At 41.2% G+C, this 17,809-nt stretch overlaps 1 protein-coding gene across 3 annotated transcripts in view; it reads right to left on the reverse strand.

Annotated features, from left to right (window-relative positions):
* Positions 1–5,485: 5,485 nt before the first annotated feature.
* The window catches only part of LOC134927913 (serpin B5-like), a 201,677-nt gene continuing 189,353 nt past the window's right edge, over positions 5,486–17,809 (reverse strand). For all 3 annotated transcript variants that reach the window (XM_063923028.1, XM_063923029.1, XM_063923030.1), the window contains exon 7: positions 5,486–6,067. In XM_063923028.1, the coding sequence (XP_063779098.1) occupies positions 5,663–6,067 (405 nt within the window). In that variant the 3' untranslated portion in view covers positions 5,486–5,662. The remainder of the gene's footprint in view (positions 6,068–17,809) is intronic.

Consider the following 17,809-nt stretch of genomic DNA (forward strand, 5'->3'; position numbering starts at 1 on the left):
TCTAGATGAGGCCGCACTAATGACCTATACAGTGGCATTATTACTTCTTTTTTCTTGCTACTGATTCCTCTCCCTATTCAACCAAGCATCTGACTTGCCTTTCTCATTGCTTTGTTGCATTGCTTTCCTGCCTTTAAGTCACTTGAAATAGTGACTACTAAATCCCTTTCCTCCTCAGTAGGTTCCATTATAGTACTCTTGATACTATATTTAGCCTTTGGTTTTTGAGACCCAAGTTCATGTTTTTGCATTTTTTAGCATTAAACTGTAGTTGCCACGTTCTTGACTAACAATTGCTGCTGAGGTCTATTTGTAATCCCTCCAAAGTAATGAATTTTCCATTCCACTCCTCCTGCACTCAAAGTAAATATTTTTAGTAGTTAATTTTATCCTTTTACTGACTGTTCTCTTAGGCAAATAAGCAGGTAGGAGATTAAAGTAGAGAGTCACTGGCTGACAGAAATAATATCCATTATCACTGACTGATGACGGGATGGTTAGATGTTTGTAGGCAGAAATACATTTAATACAGGCTGTAGTCTCCTAATTACCCGTTTGTAAAGCCTGACTGACGAAACTGTCGACATCTTCAGTGTCGGGATGCTGTGGTCAGTCATGTGATCGCTGGCATCCCGATCGCCAGGAAATCGTATGTATTCCGGTGTGGACCGAGTATGCACATTCCCAGCAAAGTACAGATTAAGTACATTGGTGCGTTACGTTTTCTGTAGATAAGATTTCCTTGTGAGATTACAAATTAAACCTGTTTTGCATCTGCATTTTGATCTTTGATACAGAACATTTCCAGGAGTATTCTGAATTAGCATAATAATAGCTGTAATAATATATTTCAACACCAACTTGCAACATACAATATAGACAGTCATGACAAGAGATGAGAAAATGAATGGTGTTATCTAATGAAAATGATTGCAATGTACGTCTGGTTAGTGGAGTGGTTTCCCAAGATCAGAACATAGGCTTAAGCTTTGTGCTCTGGGAGGTCTATCCAGGAGCAACTGAGCAAAACAAAGGTGTTGTGTAGTGTGCAATTACTGCTATTCCAACAGTACATCACCCTCTCTGTTTCCTCTTGAGTAAACATATTTACATGTTAGAAGGAAAACACATTAATTATGTAACCAACATGAGAGTAAGAGGAAGAAAATGTTGCACTGACATCCAAACTGTATTTGGATACCTTTCAAAAGTTTTCAGAACATATTACATTTCAGATTAGTAGTCATGGTGTGCAAACCTATAATAGACGTTTTGTTTTGTTTTGTTTCTTTTGGCACAGTATGAATTCTTCTGTCCCTTTCACAGTAGCTCGGTCATCATTTGCACAATAAATGTTTCCAAATTTAGTATTCATTTACATTAATATGATGAATTGGAATATATGAATAGGGAATAACATTTTAAGTAAATTAGCTCAAAAAGAGACATCTAATGAATAACAATGCTATAGACTAGTGGTTCTCCAATTGTGTGCCTAGGCACCCTTGGGTGCCTCGGGGTTCTTGCAGGGGTGCCCTGGGTTGTGGCCCAGGACCAGTTCAAAATATATACGGTCATTGCAATAGACAAAATCAGTGCTTGTGGCTTCCAATCATAATATATGTGGACAAACAGAAGTGAATCCTGTCCTTCGCTACATACAGTAACTGAACCTAAGGATGATATAGAAACACAATTTAATTTAATATTTTTTTCAGAATTTCTCAATAAGAAACTTGTTTTTGTACTGTTTAAGTCCTGGATAAGTAATTTCATAACCCTTAAAAAAAAACCTTAGAATAAAAAAAGACCCTGATCAGCCAAAAATGGCTGACCAGCCTAGCAGATCTCCTTAAGAATGGATATTGATCATGTGTGATCAATATTGCAAATCAAGGCCTAACACCTAACCCACAGCTAAAGAGCATGCAATAAAACTCCACTAAAACTAACATTAAGATAGCAGATTACCAACAATTTAGAAAGTTGAAATAAAGTTTCATCCTAGTACACAATAATAATTGCTGATATACAGTAAATATTGACAGTGTAATTACCTGGGATCGGTATGCGTGACCAGCAGAAGGGATCACTATACCGATGACGGCATCCAGATGGTCACGATCCCAACAGTGAAGAGGTAAGTATTCTAAAAAACCCAATCCCCCTAACCCTCTATCACTGCAGCCTTACCCTAACATTCCCCCTTAGTTACTAAACCTTCCTGTAGCCTAACCCTAACCTCCCCCCTCATAGCCTAACCATAATCTCCTGGGTGGTGCCTTAACCTAACCACCCCTCCTCTCTCCAGCCAAGCCCTAACCCTCCCAGCTATACTTACCTTCGGGATTCAGGCTATTAGGATTCTGGTGTTGGGATGTTGACCAGGTCGAGATTCCGGCATCGGTGTTCTGATGGGTGTCAGTATTCCGACTGCCAGGATCCCGACAGCCAGAATCTTGAATGTATACCAATTACTTAATATTATATATTCAGACTGCAGCATGTATTCACTATTCAGGCCAACACTGCAAGGGATCAATGTAATTACCTGGAACAAAAGGACAACCAATCATCACAGCACAGCAATACGTGGCACAGATACAGCCTCTATGTAAATCCTGGATAAGCCTGTTTATAAAATTTAATATTGCGGGGAGGGGAGGGGGGGGGGGGGGAGGGATTGACATGTGGGGCGGACTAGCCCTGTGCTGAATATCAGTGTTCCTGATCGTAGCCCTGCAAAATTTTGCAGGGCTACGATCAGGTCTGAATTAGGCCCTTTATCTCTACACAAAGATTAGTAAATAGACCCCAGTGTCACTAAGCACATTTACATTAGCATAACACTATACATCAACCTTAACTATTCTGTACCATTACTTACTAAAGTTATACCTCAAATTAAGTAGCAGTTCTATTTAATTAAGCTCTCTTTCAGTGGTGCACATTCAAAACTTTTTAGATGAATTAGCAGTTAACATGGTCTGATCAGTTTTATCCAATTGCTTGTACTGTGTGTAGATGCTCAGTAAGGTTGCCAAAGTTAAACATAGAAACATAGAATTTGACGGCAGATAAGAACCACTTGGCCCATCTTGTCTGCCCCTTTTTTTATTCTTTAGTGTGATTACCTGAAACAAAAGGACAACCAATCATCACAGCACAGCATAGTCCCTCAATACGTGGCACAGATACAGCCTCTATGTAAGTCCTGGATAAGTCTTTTCATAAAATTTCGGAACACTTAAAAAAACAAAACCCTTGGAGTATAAAAAAACCTGGTCAGCCTAGCAGCTCTCCTTAATATTTGGTGTTTCTTTAATACACACACAAACATTGTTTCCAATAAATAACAGGCTTTAGCAATAGAAAGGAAATATAGTAAAAATTGAGACATTCTTATTGTGGATTATAAGCATTGTACTTACCAGGGAATGTATTTCATATTATCTTTTCAGAGATGAGGAATTCCATAGTGCCCCCATATCAATATATATATTCAATTTTTCGAGATTTTCGTCACCTTTGTTTTTATTTTCACATATATATTTCAGATCTGGCATGCAACTTAAGTACAGAAGTTTGCAGCTTCCTTATTTTCACCGTCAGTAACAAACTGTATATGGAACAGTTTCTTTAGTGCACATGCTTTTTTTTTTTAAATTCTTTATGTAAGATTAAAGTAGAGATGTTTGATTGAATTTTAACTTGAAGTCCCTGTACACCGGTTGACTCCAATTTAAACTTGCAGTTTGAAATTTAAGCATCACATTTGATATTCACAGATCACTTGCAAGGTTTGCTATTCATGGTCGAGGTTTGCTATTCTAATTGTGTGTTTGCTGATTTAGGTCACCATACGCATGCTTTTTTTTAAAATTGATCGTGTATATACGTGTATATATTATTTTATGAAAGTATTTTAGCTACATTTTGACTGTTTTTGCACATGTAATCCCCCTTCAGTGTGCAGGGTGGTGCAAGGTGCATATGTAGTGAATGTTGTCCTATATTTGGGGAAATTGCAAAAACCACTTTGGAATATTTATTATAGAGATATTTGCTGACTGGTGATAAAGTTACATTTGAAAACAAGTTGTAAATCCGGTGAAAACAATACAGATTATAAATAAATAATAAAGTATCAGTCCTAGCAAAACAATTTGTACATAATCCCAACAAAATACTAGTTGATAATAGTAAATGTTAGTGCACTTTATAGTTGGTAACCTGGGTTACATACGTTAAATACTGTGATGTATTATAAATACACCTTACAAATGTCCGCTTTGTTTCTTATACCAGGGAGCCATTAACTTGGATTGAGTTTAGTCTCTGATCATTCAGCAGTCATCAAGCCCAGGGTTACATTTACATTGTTCACTTTACTTACTGTCTTTCTCAACCTTTTTACTTCTTTCTCCAAGATAGTACTAGAAAGCTTAATATGCAGGATCACTGGCTTCTTCTTACTTGTAGCTTCATTTAAAAAAATACATTTTCAGTGGAGCACCTATAACAGTATCTAATCATTCATTTTCAACACTGTAATATGCCGGCATTAACTGGCTCACTTCTCTCTCCATGTTTTAAGATGGCTATATCGTACACTGAATGATTATCATTCAAATACAGTCAATGCCCAATAGTTCTGAATGAATATCATTCTGTTTATTAACATGAACAATAATTGTCCAATGCTTGAAGATGGCAGAATAGTGCTCAGGATACTCTGATTTAATTAATAAAAAAATTTGATTGTGACTTTGGGGGCTATTCAGAGCTGACCGCAGCCGCGCATCTATACCCTTCCAGGATGCGGCCGCAAGGTGATTGACAGCGACGCAGGCATTCGGGTCGGTGTTTTAGCAGGTACGTGGCAGCTGAAAAGAGGACGTATCATGAGCATAATGTCACGCAGGTGCCCTGATAAAAAAAAAAAAGGAGGCGGACCGCCTGCCAGCACACCCAGGCTGGCAGGGGTTAAACTCTAATTGATGTGTCCGCCTATCATGAGGCACATGCTCGATGGCCTTGCCCTATGCTGGGCGGCTCCCAGCATGTGAGTAGATGGACGCAGATCTTGCTGCGGGCAGCAAGATCTGCGTCCATCTTTGAATAACCCCCCTTTGTTACTGCCTCTTTCTTTCATTGAAGTTAAGATTGTGCTAATACATCAGTGTATGGAGGCATGCAAAATCATTACAATGCTCATCCCAGTATGCACCCCTCCCTTTTGTCGCATATTTTCCTATACCCATATAATGTATGGCCAGCATTTCTTCATCTTCAGTATTTTATTGGCTGCATCTCTTCTACTTCCACATGATGGACAAATCTGTGTGCCACAGAAACTATTAGGTCCATTTTCCTGTCCCTTACTACAGCGCATATATTTATTACATTTTATAAAACCAATCTAAGCATATTATAGTGACACTAAAAAGTACAATATTAAAGCACTAATAAAAGAAACACATGATAGTTGTTTATCGTCTGATTTATTTGTGTTTACTGAAGAAGAACTACTAACTCAAATCTGTAGTTTTTCATATACAAAATGTGTTGTTGGGGCATTACATAGGCTATAGGCAGTAGTTGTAAGATAAAATATTAAACAATTTTGTAACAGATGTGTGTTAAACAAATTACTGAAAGCCTAACATGATGCTTCGGGGCAGCAATACCTGCCACAAAAGAAAATGCTCTGTGTTTTTTTGTGTCTTATTAGAAATAGGAAAGGGTGATCCACATTACACTCTGTTTTGGGCATCAAGTACCTCTCCTTGGTCACATCTGCTGTCTCAGTGCCATCCTCAGTGATATCTATCCCAGCATTATACATTGCCTGAGATATAGAAAGACCTTTAGTCTCTGACATTCCAGAAAAATCAGCCACCTCTTCATCAAATGCATCATTAATCCCCAAGCTCCTCAGATTGTCCTTTAGATCATAACTGCTCTCGATCTTGAACTTGGGTAAAGTTAGTTTTACTTTGCTATTGGCCATCATGCTTGGGTTGGTCCAGTTGAGATAATTCTCTAAGGTGAGATCTTGTTCCAGCTAAAAGTGAAGGAAAGAACATACATGTGTATAAGTGTGCAACAAAACACAAACCACAAGCACACACATAACATACAATTAATATGAGTATGCACAAAAACTGTATTACTCTTCAGCTGTTTTTTTTTTACAATTGCTGGATTCTTTATTTTTTTTATATTTGTGATTAAAATCTTAAATAATATACTAATATTCTGAACAAATAGTGGCAAACTTGGTCTTAGGTATAGTGCATGTCACCAATTCATAATCCAGAAAAATATAGACATAGCAGAATTCAGCTCAATAGTGAAACACATACAGGTGGTGCATAAAAATAAATCAGTAAACAGCTACGCAACTGAGGAATATACAGTTTTGAAAGTGAGGGCTTACATAAAGTTGTGGCTTATGTGCTAATAACAATAAGTGCATAACATCCCAGCATGCTTAGGCTGATTTAGAAAAATGCTGAAACTCCCTGTTTGCCTTAAACTGCTATGGCTGACATGACTTCAAGAGATTACCCCAATGACATTGAGAAATTGATTATTGAGGCACATTTGCCATCAAAACAAAAAGAAAAATCCTCGTATTTTAGACCATAAATTCACCTGCTACTAGTGAACCAGATACCTGCAGTATTTATATACAAGAAGTCGGTATAAAAAAACACCAATTTCACTATGCTAGTGAATGGTCTGTTAATCTCGGGAGGCATTTGATATTAAGGCTGTCGGAATCCCGGCGCTCAGCATACTGGCGTCGGGAACCTGACAGCCGGCATATCGACAACTATTCTCCCTCTTGGGGTGTCCATGACTCCCCTGGATGGAGAATAAATAGTGTAGAGCACCAATGTGCCCGCAAGGGGCTCTTTTGCACTCACCCCGCTGCCAGCATTCTGGTGGTCGGGATCCCTGCGCCAGTTTGCTGGGCGCTGGGATCCCGATCGTCAGTAGAACATAGTACACCCGGCAATCTCATATGTTCATATATAGATTAAGATTCTCAAGATTAATTTTTTGTGTATTTTGGTGGTTTGCTGTCTGAAGAATTCACAAATTAGACTAGGAGTTGGTTGTCCAAAAATATCATTTGATTTGAGCAGTGGTTCCTAATCGCAGTACTCAAGTACCCCCAACTGTTCTTATTTTCCAGGTCTCCTTACAGGATTGCAAGTATTTTAAAATGTGTCAGCATGTAATGAATACACCGGTTCAACTGCCAGGTGACCTGGAAAACACGAACTGTTAGGGGTACTTGAGGACTGAGGTTGGGAACCACTGCATTAGAGCATTAAAATCAGTGGTGGGTTTCTTTTGGTGTGAGTGTGTATGGGGGGGGGGATGTTATAAATTTAGCATCAGTCTCAGTAACCAATACTAAGCAAATTGCTAAGAAGATGCAAATTTAATCACTTAAAATTTTAATGTGGGGCATGAGCAACCAGGTTTATCAGAGACTGTAAGACAAGAACAGAGCAGGGTATCATAGTCAATTTGGGGTACATAAATCACTAATTTCACCTGACAAAGGCCCTCATTCCGAGTTGATCGCTCCCTGACGTTTTTCGCAGCGCAGGGATCAGGTTACTACTACTGCGCATGCATATACACTGCAATGCGCACGCGCGTCGTACGGGTACAAACAGCATCGTTGCTGTGCAATGCTTCTAGCGACGAATCCATTAGCACAACCGATCGCAAGGAGATTGACAGGAAGAGGGCGTTCATGGGTGTCAACTGACCGTTTTCTGGGAGTGGTAGGGAAAACGCAGGCGTGTCCAGGCATTTGCAGGGCAGGTGTCTGACATCATTTCCGGGACCTGACAGGCTGAAGTGATCGCAAGGGCTGAGTAAGTCCAGAGCTACTCAGAAACTGCAAAAAACTGTTTCGGCCCACTTGGCTGCACAAGCGTTTGCACACTTGCAAAGTGAAAATACACTCCCCTAGAGGCGACGACTTTCTGATCGCTGCTCTGCAAAAAATAGCTAGCGAGCGATCAACTCGGAATGAGGGCCAATGAGCACAGGACATGGACTACCAAGCAGTAGAATACGGTGATGTGATCTGATGAATCCTAATTCCACCATATTCCATTTTTTTAACAACATAATTTTTATTGAAATAGGTATTCAAGGGGTACAGAAAAAACATAAAGGGGACTGGTAGAGGATGGAAAGGGGAACATGGCAGGATCCCAAAGACATAGAAAAAAATCACAATACTTATACATGGATTCGTTAACAGCATATCATAGAGAGATAACAAAACAAACAAACAAACAAACAAACAAACAAACAAACATATAGCTAAACTGTAACGGAGCACATAAGCCAGCCAATGTAAAGAGGAGCTGAGAGTGCAAAATAATAGTTTGTGTGGAATATTGTTACACAAAGAGGGTCACAGATCACACAGAGAGGCAGACATATTCTCATTGAGACTAAACTGAAGAGGATCAGATGGATATGTTTTGGAGGTAAATTGTGTGCTCTCCCCGTCCGTGGAAAGTACATGCCAAGGTGACCAATGGACCAATGGAGAATTAACCGAATATGAATAGGGCAAATATTACGTTTCCATAACAAAATTAAAGTTAATTTTCAGAACAACTTTTAACAGGGTAGGTGCAGTGGGCTGTTTCTACATTTGGGCTAATGCCACATAAGCGGCTATGAGAATATGACCGAGTACATATCGCTTATGGGACGGAATGTCATCAGGAATTATATTTAATAAGGCCAAGGAGGGGGATTGGAACATTGACACATCCAAAACTTTGTTTATTAGTTCAAAAATCTCCAGCCAAAACCCGGTAATGTTAGGGCAGGACCAGAAAATATGGAACACATGGCCTATTTCACCACATTGTCTTCCGGCGGAAGCAGGAAGCGTGGCTCCCGTTCCGAAAATCACATTCCGAACACAGCTGCTACTTCTTATTTCTAATAGAGGAGGATCTTTTGAATGGACTGGCCTGGCCACTAATGCGATGGGATTTTATTTTGTTTAGGATAGACTTTGATTAGTTGACAGTTATCCAGGGCTGGAATTAGGTTTAGCTATTGGTATGGTATAAATACCCAACTCCAACACAACCTCAATATGCTTTGACAAAGATACCAGGAGTATCGAAACACGTTGGCGAGGAGGTTGGGGACAGGAAATTGGACTTCCACCGGTGTCGGACGGAGCTTGCAGGGATGCCTGACTTTAATATACTCATGCTTGATTGTCTGCATTATTAAGTGGACCATTCCACCGGGTGAGAGTCCAGTATTACTGCCTCTGCATACATGTTTTTTTATTGTATTGTATTTGTGGATTAAATTATTGGATTACGCTATGGTGGAATTTTTCTATTTTTTTTTTTAGGATATGTGGCTGTAAAATCCATGATGGGGTAAACCCTCTCAAAACACTTGCCCTTTTGTCTACTTATACTGCAGACCAACATTCATGGTAGGAGTCCATTTAACCATTTACATCCTGATAAATTTGAGAACATACACCCCGTGCCCTATGAGGTCTTTTTCTCTTTTCTTTGAGGATTAAGAAGGAGGAAGCCTCATCGGGACATTTTCACTAAGAATCAGTGGACATTGGGGGCATTTCAGCGCCATGGGATTCGTTATTGGTGGTATTGTTTTCAAAACATAATGTCACCTTTAGAAGTGGATTGTGTGAGACGTGTAAACATTTTAGCGACCAGGGGATTAACAGGATTCACTTGCTTACATATGTGATTCCACCAATGACAAATCTGGAAATAAGTTCAAAAGCTCAGTGTCAGGGAGATTACATTTGCGTTGAAGGCCAGAGAAGGAAAGCAAGGTTGACCCTTCCAGCAAGTCACTAAATATAGTTATACCACACACAAGCCAGTTTGACAAATTCAAACTCGGGATCAATTTGACTAACGTATTTAAAGAAATATTCGGGAGCATAAGTAAAGGAGAGGAAAGTCTAGCAGTCAGCCTATCCCACACTGAAAGAGACGCCTGAGTAGAGGGCAAATATGTACTGGGGGAACGACGTAGAGAGTTGGGGATTTTCAATAAGTCTTCCAGGGGGAAAGAAGGACAAGAGAAGTGTTCAAGACACACCCACCCCAATTTGGGACTAGGGGCCGAATAGGCCTTTAATTGAGCTAAAACACAAGCCTCATGATATAAGGTCAAATCCGGCAAGTTTAGACCACCACTAGTTTTAGGGAGAACCATCTTAGAGCGAGCCAACTTAGGTGGACCAGAGGCCCATATATATTTAATTAGAACAGCAGTACAGGCCGCTAAATATTTGGAAAAATATAGGGGATCGTACGAAAAATTTACTTAAGTTTAGGCAATAAGGTAATTTTAAAGGCTGCCATATGGCCTAACCAAGAAATTTCATATGCAAGCCAAGAATTAGAAAGGGAGGTAAGAGAATGAATAAGTGGTGGCAAATTCCCCTCGAAAACCTTTGATGCGTCAGCTGGGATATTAACACCTAAATATCTGATCGAGTCTGACCGCCAATTGTAAGGGTAAGCACTACACAGGTAAGCAAGAGAGTTCAGAAAATTAATAGGAAGGGCATCAGTTTTTGTTGCATTCAATTTGTAATAAGAGGCTGCACTGTACTGATCTAAAATGAAATGAAGATGGGCCACGGTTAGCGACGGATCGGAAACAAATAAAAGAACATCATCAACGAACAAACATAACGTATGTGAAGACGCACCCACAGTCACCCCAGGAAAAGCGTCATCACTACGAAGCAGGGAAGCCAGGGATTCAATTGCCAAAACAAACACCAGAGGGGAGAGAGGACCACCCTGTCTGGTACCGTTGGTAATGGGGAAAGCTTTAGACAGAAAACCATTACTAAACACCCGAGCTGAGGGAGAACTGTATAGAGCAGATATAGAAGGCAATATTTGATCTTTAAAACCAAATTTCATCAGCACTTCATACATATAGGCCTAATTTAGGCGATCGACTGCCTTCTCCGCATCCAAGGACAACAGAAGAAGGCCTCAATCCTTCGATCTTTAGGAAGTGAATCAATCAAATTAAACACCCTTTGTGTATTGTCCGATGCCTGTCTACCAGGGACAAATCCCACCTGGTCAGGGTGTATCAGCAAGGATAAAAAAATAATTATAATGGGTAGCAATTAATTTGGTGTAAAGTTTTATGTCCCCGTTCAGTAACGCTATTGGGCGATAGTTATGACAATACGCTGGGTCTTTACCAGGCTTAGGCAACGTCACTATTTGCGCCTCCAACAGTTCCTTTGGAAAAGCACCTACAGAGGTCATGGTATTAAAAAGAACAGTCAGGTGGGGCATCAGAGGTTCCCGAAATGTTATATAATAGTCATTAATAAATCCATCAGGACCAGGGGCTTTGCCCCGAGAAAGGGACTTTATTATGGCTACCTCAACTTCAGAAGAAGTCCAGGGGGCATTTAACACCTCCGATTGATCCGGAGAAAGGGACGGTAAATTTACTTTATCTAGAAAAGAGGATATAGAAGACAGTGAGTGTTGAGGTGTATGAGAGTCTCGAGAAAGGTTATAAAGTTGGCAGTAATAATCAGCAAACTGGGTTGATATGTCTGGGGGGTTTAAGACCTTCATTTTAGATGGAGTAAAGACATGGATAATCCTATTCTTGGCCCTCTGCATACGTAATCGACGGGGTAACATCTTGCCAGACCGATTACCAAACAGGTAGAATTTCTGGCGCAACCTGTTCAATGCTGATTGTGTTCGGGCCATTAATAGCTTCTGCAGTTGGCTACGCACTTCAGATAACTCTTTACGAAGAGCTGTAGATGGTGCGTTCTTGTTCTTAGCGTCTAGTTCCCTCAGTTTGGACTTAAGGTCCGCTTGTTGTTGAGCATTTTGTTTTTTGAGGATTGCACCAGCCTAAATGGCGGCACCCCTAGCAACGGCCTTAAAGGCGCACCAATGGTTTAGGTTGGATGTGTCTTGGGGAGAGTTATGAGACATATGGGAATCTACACTATTAGAGATAATTTGCTTTGACAGTGCATCCATAAGAGGTGGGGAGATAAGCGCCAAGGGCGGGGTGGAACATTCCAATGGTTAATATTTCAAGACCAAATTATCGGGGCATGGTCAGACCATGTAATGGGGAGAATGTCTATGTCTTTAGAGTGTTGTAAGGTCCATTTACCGCCTAACACGAGATCAATTCGGGAGTAGGAGTTATGGACTGGGGAATAGAATGTATATTCATGCCCTTAAGGATTAGGAGTTCTCTGTATGTCATAGAGATCGAATTCAGACAGTAAATTACAAAATGCAGTGGAGGGGCCAGCAGATGGAGAGGACCTATCAGATCTGTCCAATTTTGGATTTAAAACTAAATTAAAATCTCCCATCATAATTAAAGAACTTTTGACAGATTTTTGAATCAAGAGGCATAATTTATGGAGAAAGGAGACCTGATTAGAATTTGGGGCATAGACGGACACTAAGGTGACCAATTGATCATCTAATAACCCAGTGAGGATTAAATAGTGACCATTTTTATTAGCTAACAGTGAATGTTGGACAAAGGACACCGCACTGCTAAAGAAGATGGTAACTCCATTCCGTTTAAAGGGATCATTGGCAAAATATACGTGAGGATATCTATTATCCTTAAAGAGCAGCGGTCTAATAGAAGAGAAATGGGTTTCCTGTAACGCTACAGTTCCGGCTTTTTGTTTATGGAAAAAGGAAAGGGCCAGCCTACATTTATTAGGGGAATTTAACCCCTTAACTTTCAGGGAGAGCAACCTGGGCATTGTATATTAATAAGGAGAAACAGTCATTAAACCAACATATAGCACAGTATATACAATAGTAAAAGAGCCATGTCTGGGAAGTACATACAGCAGAATCCAAAATGGGGAGGGAGGAAAAAAGACAAGAACAAAGAAACAAAGAGAAAAAGAGGGAGGGATATAGGGAGAGAAAAAACCAACACAGCCTGGTATATCGGTCCTGCATGACTACTGCAGGGGTAGAAACAGTTGTGCAGTAGTATAAGAAAAAACTGGGGGTGTAGTGGCCCAACACCCCCACCCACGAAAACATTAGAGTATTGTACAGATACAATATATATGAAAACACAGAGCTGTCAACATAAAACAAACAGCAAAATATACCTTCAAGTAAATAAACAGAGGCATAGAGAAAACTTCTAGATAGCGACCCAACCTAAGGTTGTCATGAGGATGCTAAGAGCAAAAAGAACTAATGTACTTTTTATAAAATGAGGGAGAAGATAGGAAAAAATATAAAACATTTAACGCATTAAGCTACTATACTTAGCCTATCGGGCCTGCACCAGGAGACAAGAGGCCAACGTCCTCAAAACAGTAGGCATCTGGTACAGAGATGAGAAAACCAACACAATGCAAGAAGGCAATCAGGTGGAAGCCCATTCCGTGCGGGGGGCTGCAGATGACTTGATTCCTGAAGTCTGTTTAACCGAAATGTCCCAGTGCAATAACAGCTTGACCCCGGCGTCCAGCGAAGAGATAGTGTAGGAAGATTTTCCGTATGTAACAATGAGCTTCACTGGGAACCCCCAGTGGTATGGTATGTCTTGAGCCCGAAGAGCCAACGTGATAGGTGCCAAGGACCTCCGTTTAGCAATAGTCAGCGCAGAAAAGTCCGGGAAAATTTGTAGACCTCCCAGGACATCTGATTCGCCTGTATCTCTTGCGGTTCTAATTATACGCTCTTTAGTAGTGAAGAAGTGGACTCAGAGAAGTGTGTCCCTTGGCAAGGAGGCCGAGACAGTATGGGGGCGAGGTAAGCGGTGAATGTGGTCAATCAGCAAATCTCTTTCCTCTGCAATCGGCAGCAATTTACGGAAGAGGACCAACGCATAATCTTCCAATTCAGAGTTGGAGACCGAATCTGGAATTCCTCTGATCTTAATATTATTTCTCCGAGATTGATCCTCCACATCCGCCGCCATATTCCTGAGGGTCTCAATCTCAGATTGCTGGAGGTCATGAGAAGATATCAAATCATTGTGAGAGGCGACCAGTTTCTCCATTTTCTTCTCCAAATGATTGGTGTGGTCACCGATAGCAACCAAGTCCATCTTAACTACCCAGATTGTGGACATTAAATCCTTGGTTAGATCCGACTTGAAAGCTGATAAAATTTGGCACAGTGACTTAACTGAAAGTGGAGGGTCCGGGTCACAGTCAGCCCCCAGTGTGGAGAGAGAGCCAGTGGGGTTGATTGAAGGAACACTGCCCATAGAAGCTGAAGCTGGTGAACCAGATGGGGAGGAGAGTACACGCAACATTTTCTGAGTAGGAAAAGTCACATGAGCAAGGCATGCTGAAAGGTATCGCTGACCAAAATTAAAGTATCACAACCGCTGGGGATCTCACTGTTGAGTAAAAGAAGAGGCACTCTTCAGGCGGAGACAGCAAAGTGATTATAATCAACGTGGGTGGGGTGCCTTTGGGCACATAGTTACATCATGAAGAGCTCCATGTCACGACTCCAATATACTTGTGCACTTGAGCGGACAGCAGGTGGGGAGAGTGGGAAGCCAGAGGCAGCGACCCACACAGGGGACTGTGGCAGTATGAAATTGTGAGTCAGGGAGTGGAAGTCAGGAGGGGGCAAAGTCACGAAAGCTCAACTCCACAGGCAGGGCACAGGGTGGCAGCTGCACGGCACGGCACTGCACTCTTAGAACTGTATATGATGTGTCCTTGCTCTGAATGTACCTCGCTGTTGGGGAGCAGTATGTTCCCGCATAGGCTCAGCTGACACACTGCCGACAGATGAAACTGGAGGGAGGGTTAGCAGGGGTCAACAGAGTGGCAGGCAAACAAACAAACAAGCCCACCAGGAGGGTAATCAGGGGTTGCCTGGTAACAGAGGCAAAGCAAACACTACAGGGGAATTGCAGCAGTAAGGGGACTCAATTGGAGCAGGAGAGATCTGCAGCGCCAATGGAACACACAGGCAGGGAGCATTGGTGGATAGTAGAGCAGGCTATATGCCTCCATGCAGCCCAGCGGTCAGTGGTCACAAGCTGTCATGAACCGATCACTCACCACTGTGAGTTCTGGGGTCCGTCCATTGCCGGCGCGGTTGCTCGCGGTGCTGCGCGGCCATGTGGGGACGTGGTGTGGTCAGAAGCAGGGGTGATGCAGGTTCTGAGAGCCAGGAGTGCGGGGACTGAATGTCCGAAGGTGCGGCTGTGTGTCTGCAGTATAGGAGGTGGCTATGATGGAGACCAGATGAGCACCTGTGAGCACTTGTGAAACACCTGTGGGTAAGTGTTAGCCAATCCCGTGCATGTGCTGCCTTTAAGTAGGCTGGGATTATGTTACTCTGAGCCAGTGCTTTGTTGTATCTACACTATGCCCTAGCTTTGTGCTCTCTCCGTGATATCCTGTGTGGTTCCAGTGATCCTGATATCGCTTCCGCTCTCAGGGGTCTGCCTGCAGCCTTCACCGCAAGAAATCCACCAACTCCCTGCTGTGCTGTCAGTCAATCACTCTCCAAGTGGCAACAGGTGGATTCCCAGAGTTCTGTGAAAGGTTACCCTGTTCAGTGACTGCCTGCCATAATCACACAGTCAGTGGAAGTTCTACCTAATCCTGATCCTCGTTCTCTCATCATCCAGTTTAACTCATTCTTCACCATTGTCGTCTGCTGCAGCTTCACAGTGCTTCAAGTATTATCTTCACAGTCTGCAAGTATTCCATTCAGTATTGTATCTTCCTTGTTGCTTCATTCAAGGACAATTCTTCACAGCCTTCCAGTTTAACCTTTAAGCTTCAGTACAGTCTCTACAGTTATTCATTTATGTCTACAATATCCAGTTAACACTCCTTTCAGTTTGGTACCAATCATTGCTTCATTTGGACAATTCATTCATTCTCAAGCCTGTTTAAACTCAGTTGTATGAACATTTCTTCAATGCATCTATAATACTGTTCCAGCTTATCATTATGCCATTCATTGCAGTACGTCAGTTTACATACGGTGACTATTGATTGTCATTTAACTCATTATTGGAATTGTCTTTTAATAAATATATGAAACGGAACTTTGTACGTCCTCCATGTTTTCACCATACTCCAGCACTAAGGGGCCACAATAGAAGAGCTCAGTGGGAGCCCAGGGAAAACTCGACTGCCCCTGACTGTTGCTATGCCACGTCCCCTCATTCCACCATATTCTTGATAAATGTATGGCAATTGCTGAGTGCTGAGTGGTATCTAGTGGTTCTGTAATGTTTTTGGGTGCACTTCCTTGCCTTGGTTTGGGTGCAGTCATTCCATTAGAATGCAAGATTAGTGTTAATCACCATGGTACTGAGAGATCATATTCATTCCATGTTTCAGCATTTCCTTCAGTGGTATCCTTCAGAATGACTATGACAGCATCCACAGAGTTTGTATGGTTGCTACTACCCTAATCTATATGTCCTTACCTTTTCAGTTACCAGGTGTGAACCCAGCTGGACATTATACATTAATAACATCTGAGATATAATTTTCTACCACTATAAATGAGGTGTAATTTTGTAGAAGAATGGGCCATTTCATCCTATACAATTCCAGGCACTGATAGAATAAATGCATCCATGAATATATGCCTTATTGGCTGCCAATAAGGGCCCACCGGAAAAATGAAGGGCCCACTGGGGAACTGCAATGGTAGAGGCCCATATTTTAGGATGTGGCCAGTCTCCAGAATGGGTGTGGCCAGCTGCCACAGAGGCTTGGCTAATCATTTATTGTAAAAACTGTTAGTGCATGCTTGATAATGTACAAGATTAATAACAGTAATGTAGAAAATACACCATAGTCCTGTGCACTATAAGGCAACATATGCATAATGTATAATTCAAGTGCACAATCTGGAACCTGATCCCCAGAAGAGAAGGTGGACCCATAGGCAGTGGGGCCCACCTATACACCTGTGGGGCAGTCCAACCCTGTTAGCTGCACAAAATGACCATGTGCTCTACAAAACTGTTTCCACTTTTTGCCAACAACATGTAAAATGCACAAGAAAATTCCCACAGCAATTCAGAAACTTGAGGCAAGAAATTCAAGATGCACAACAACGTGTTGTCATAATAACCAACAGACAAGTATCAAAAACTAAATATACAGTATAAATACTCAGATCAGAAAAATAAAGAAACTAAAAGTGTTACAAAGATAAATAGGAAATAGTTTCTTCTACAGCATTACAAACGACAATATATATCAAGTCTGGGCCATTTAATTGTCAAAGTATGACTTGCAATACAATCGGGATTGTTGATAAAACAATTATTCTATATCACCAGGCTATGAGAGTTGTTTAACCAGTTAGCCACAAAGTGGTTCCTGAAACCTGCACACGTATAAAATCAGCTGCCAATAAATAGTGTAACACGTTTTGCGTTGCTATATCACTAAATGTACGTTTTTTGTGTTTTTATTTTTGTGCCAAAAACTGGGGAATTGAGCCTCATTTATAACCTAAATTAATCATGAAGAGAGCAGATGTCAGGGTTACCTTTATTATGTATAGTACATTTAAGTGACTGGTGATTTAATTTTACATTGGTGAAAGTAATATGATTGTCTTCTACAGTGCAACCAAAAGTTACTAATTCCTACCTATTAAAATTATAGACCAAGACACCACAAGCTCAAACTTAGGCAAAACAAATGTGTACCATCTGACAAAGAATGACTGCCTTTAAAAATGTC

Source organism: Pseudophryne corroboree, chromosome 5 (assembly GCF_028390025.1).
Source record: "Pseudophryne corroboree isolate aPseCor3 chromosome 5, aPseCor3.hap2, whole genome shotgun sequence".
Lineage (NCBI taxonomy): Eukaryota > Metazoa > Chordata > Amphibia > Anura > Myobatrachidae > Pseudophryne > Pseudophryne corroboree.